General features: G+C 62.1%; 1 protein-coding gene across 1 annotated transcript in view; it reads left to right on the top strand.

The window, feature by feature from the left end:
* gpha2 (glycoprotein hormone subunit alpha 2) overlaps positions 1–2,754 on the top strand; it is a 7,032-nt gene extending 4,278 nt beyond the window's left edge. Inside the window, exons 2-4 of the mRNA XM_063036318.1 lie at positions 21–131; positions 489–673; positions 2,548–2,754. Coding sequence (XP_062892388.1) covers positions 41–131; positions 489–673; positions 2,548–2,646 — 375 coding nt within the window. The 5' untranslated portion in view covers positions 21–40 and the 3' untranslated portion in view covers positions 2,647–2,754. The remainder of the gene's footprint in view (positions 1–20; positions 132–488; positions 674–2,547) is intronic.
* The last annotated feature ends 446 nt before the right edge of the window (positions 2,755–3,200 follow it).

Here is a 3,200-nt window from a genome sequence, read left to right as displayed (position 1 = left end):
CTCTTTCCGGCCCTCCCCAGGCTTTCACCGGACGACCGTGATGTCCGGAATTCGGATCTTGCGCATCTTTGGACTCATTCTCGGTTCCGTCGCCCAGAGCCCGGAGCTCGCAGCCGGCTGTCGGCTCTATCGTGAGTGCCCGATCAGTGAGAGTGAGGTGGAGCGGGGACAGGGAGAGAGGAGGGAATGTGGAGAGGGGAGGGAATGAGGAGAGGGGATAGGGAGAGAGGAGGGAGCGGTGAGGGAAAACCTGAGGGCGCTGGAGAGGGGAGGGGACGGAAGAAGAGACGAGAGAGGAATGGAGTGAAGAGGAAAGGTGGTGAGGGGAACGGGAGGAATCAGAAGGAGGAGAGAGTGACAGGAAAGGGGGAGAGAGGGAGGCAGAGGTGAACAGAGGGAGAAGCGGGAGCAGCGAAGGTGTCCGGGGAACAGGAACGGAGAGATCGAAGAGGGCGGCTCTGGGGTTGAACCTCCGGTCTCTGTCGCAGCGTTTAACGTGACCATCCGGAGCGGCGGGCAGAGCAGCTGCCGCGGGAGCCACGTCAGCCACGCGTGTGTGGGTCACTGCGAGTCCAGCGCCTTTCCCTCCAAGTTCTCGGTGCTGCAGGCCAGCGGGTTCAGGCACAACATCACCTCGGTGTCTCAGTGCTGTACAATCGGCAAGCTGGAGAAGGTGCGTGGACCTCGGCAGTCATGTCCCCTCCCCTCCCTTGCTTCCTTCTCCCGCCCTTCTCCCTCCCTCTCTCCCCTTTCCTGGACGCGACCTCCCCTTTCCCTGGGCTCACCTCCGGCCCCTATCTCTGTGCGCCCTCCCTCCACTCCCTTATCTCTGGGTGCGCCCTCCCTCCACTCCCTTATCTCTGGGTGCACCCTCCCTCCACTCCCCTATCTCTGTGCGCCCTCCCTCCACTCCCCTATCTCTGTGCGCCCTCCCTCCACTCCCTTATCTCTGGGTGCACCCTCCCTCCACTCCCCTATCTCTGTGCGCCCTCCCTCCACTCCCTTATCTCTGGGTGCACGACCCCCCCACTCCCTTATCTCTGAGTGCACGACCCCCCACTCCCTTATCTCTGGGTGCGCACTCCCTCCGCCCCTATCTCTGTGCGCCCTCCCTCCACTCCCTTATCTCTGGGTGCGCCCTCCCTCCACTCCCTTATCTCTGGGTGCACGACCCCCCCCCCACTCCCTTATCTCTGGGTGCGCCCTCCATCCACTCCCTTATCTCTGGGTGCGCCCTCCATCCACTCCCTTATCTCTGGGTGCGCCCTCCCTCCACTCCCTTATCTCTGGGTGCGCCCTCCCTCCACTCCCCTATCTCTGTGCGCCCTCCCTCCACTCCCCTATCTCTGTGCGCCCTCCCTCCACTCCCTTATCTCTGGGTGCACCCTCCCTCCACTCCCTTATCTCTGTGCGCCCTCCCTCCACTCCCTTATCTCTGTGCGCCCTCCCTCCACTCCCTTATCTCTGGGTGCACGACCCCCCCACTCCCTTATCTCTGGGTGTGCCCTCCCTCCACTCGTTTATCTCTGGGTGCGCCCTCCCTCCACTCCCTTATCTCTGGGTGCACGACCCCCCCCCCCCTTTCCCTGGGCGAGCCATCCACTTTCCTCCCTCACCTCTGGAGCTCTTGCCCCTTTTCTTCCTTCCATGGCCTCCAGCTCTTTACTTCATCCCTCCTTTTTTTTTACCCAGTCCTGCTGGTTTAAACTGGAGCCTGTTGAGCTCCCCCAGCGTTTTCATTGGTCATGATTTTTCTACAGAAATAGTTTGCCATTGCTTTTACAAATCGGGGCGACCCCAACCGTTATTAATTGTCAGTGTCACATAACCAGGACCAGCTCATACGACCGTCCACCATCTACCTTGGTAGAGACCCCGCCGCCACTTCTACCCAGGGGAAACTCCTTCACTGTAACGCAGAGCTGACGCCTGCACGACCGGGCAGCATCTTGGAAAAGAGCAGAGTCTCACCTCGTCAGGAACAGACTTGTTCGCCCTCGGACAGAGAAGAGGGGCGCGACCTTTCCAGTCCCGGAACGACTGAGCCCTTTCTGTCAAAGCTCCGAGATTGTCACCAGTCCTCCCCCTGTGTCTCTCCTGTCAGGTGGATAAGGAGAGACTCCCCTTCTCCTTGCCTCCAAACTGCCTACTCCCTACTTCTACACTCTCGCCACCCTCTGAGTGAAGAAGTTTCCCCTCATCTCCCCGTTACACTTCTCACCTTTCACCCTTAACCCACGACCTGCGGTTCCAGTCCCACCCAACCCGCCTGCATTTAGCCCTCAGCCCTCTATCAAAACTCTCCTCATCACTCCAGGCAAACTTTCTCTGCAACACACATCAAAGTTGCAGGCCAGGCAGCATCTCTAGGAAGAGGTACAGTCGACGTTTCAATTCTCTGCGCTCTTCACATCCTCTCTCCTCACCGGTTACTCTACGAAATAAACCACCCCCGGCCGCTGTCTCCCCCCTCCCGCCGTCTCCTTCAACCTTTCAGCTTCCTGCCCTCTCCCTATCCGTGGATCGGTCTCGCTTCTCGTTCTCCAGGTGAGGGTGAGTCTATCCTGCGGCGAGAGGACGGAGGAGCTGGACATCTTCTCGGCCCGGAGCTGCCGCTGTGACATGTGCCGCCAGTCGCGCTACTGAGGCTCCGACTGACCCCACCGGGAGCACACCGACCGCCCCAGGGACACGGGGGGTGCGGGGTCTCTTCACCGACCGACCCAGGGACACGGGGGGTGCGGGGTCTCTTCACCGACCGCCCCAGGGACACGGGGGGTGCGGGGTCTCTTCACCGACCGCCCCAGGGACACGGGGGGTGCGGGGTCTCTTCACCGACCGCCCCAGGGACACGGGGGGTGCGGGGTCTCTTCACCGACCGACCCAGGGACACGGGGGGTGCGGGGTCTCTTCACCGACCGACCCAGGGACACGGGGTGTAGCGGGGGGGGGGGGGTTACTTCACCGACCGCCCCAGGGACACGGGGGGATGCGGGGTCTCTTCACTGACCGACCCAGGGACACGGGGGGTGCGGGGTCACTTCACTGACAGACCCAGGGACACGGGGGGTGCGGGGTCTCTTCACTGACCGACCCAGGGACACGGGGGGTGCGGGGTCACTTCACTGACCGACCCAGGGACACGGGGGGTGCGGGGTCACTTCACTGACAGACCCAGGGACACGGGGGGTGCGGGGTCT

Source organism: Mobula hypostoma, chromosome 30, assembly GCF_963921235.1.
Source record: "Mobula hypostoma chromosome 30, sMobHyp1.1, whole genome shotgun sequence".
NCBI classification, from domain to species: domain Eukaryota; kingdom Metazoa; phylum Chordata; class Chondrichthyes; order Myliobatiformes; family Myliobatidae; genus Mobula; species Mobula hypostoma.
Note: the sequence above shows the minus strand (reverse complement) of the source record. Positions and strands in the feature narration are given on the sequence as shown.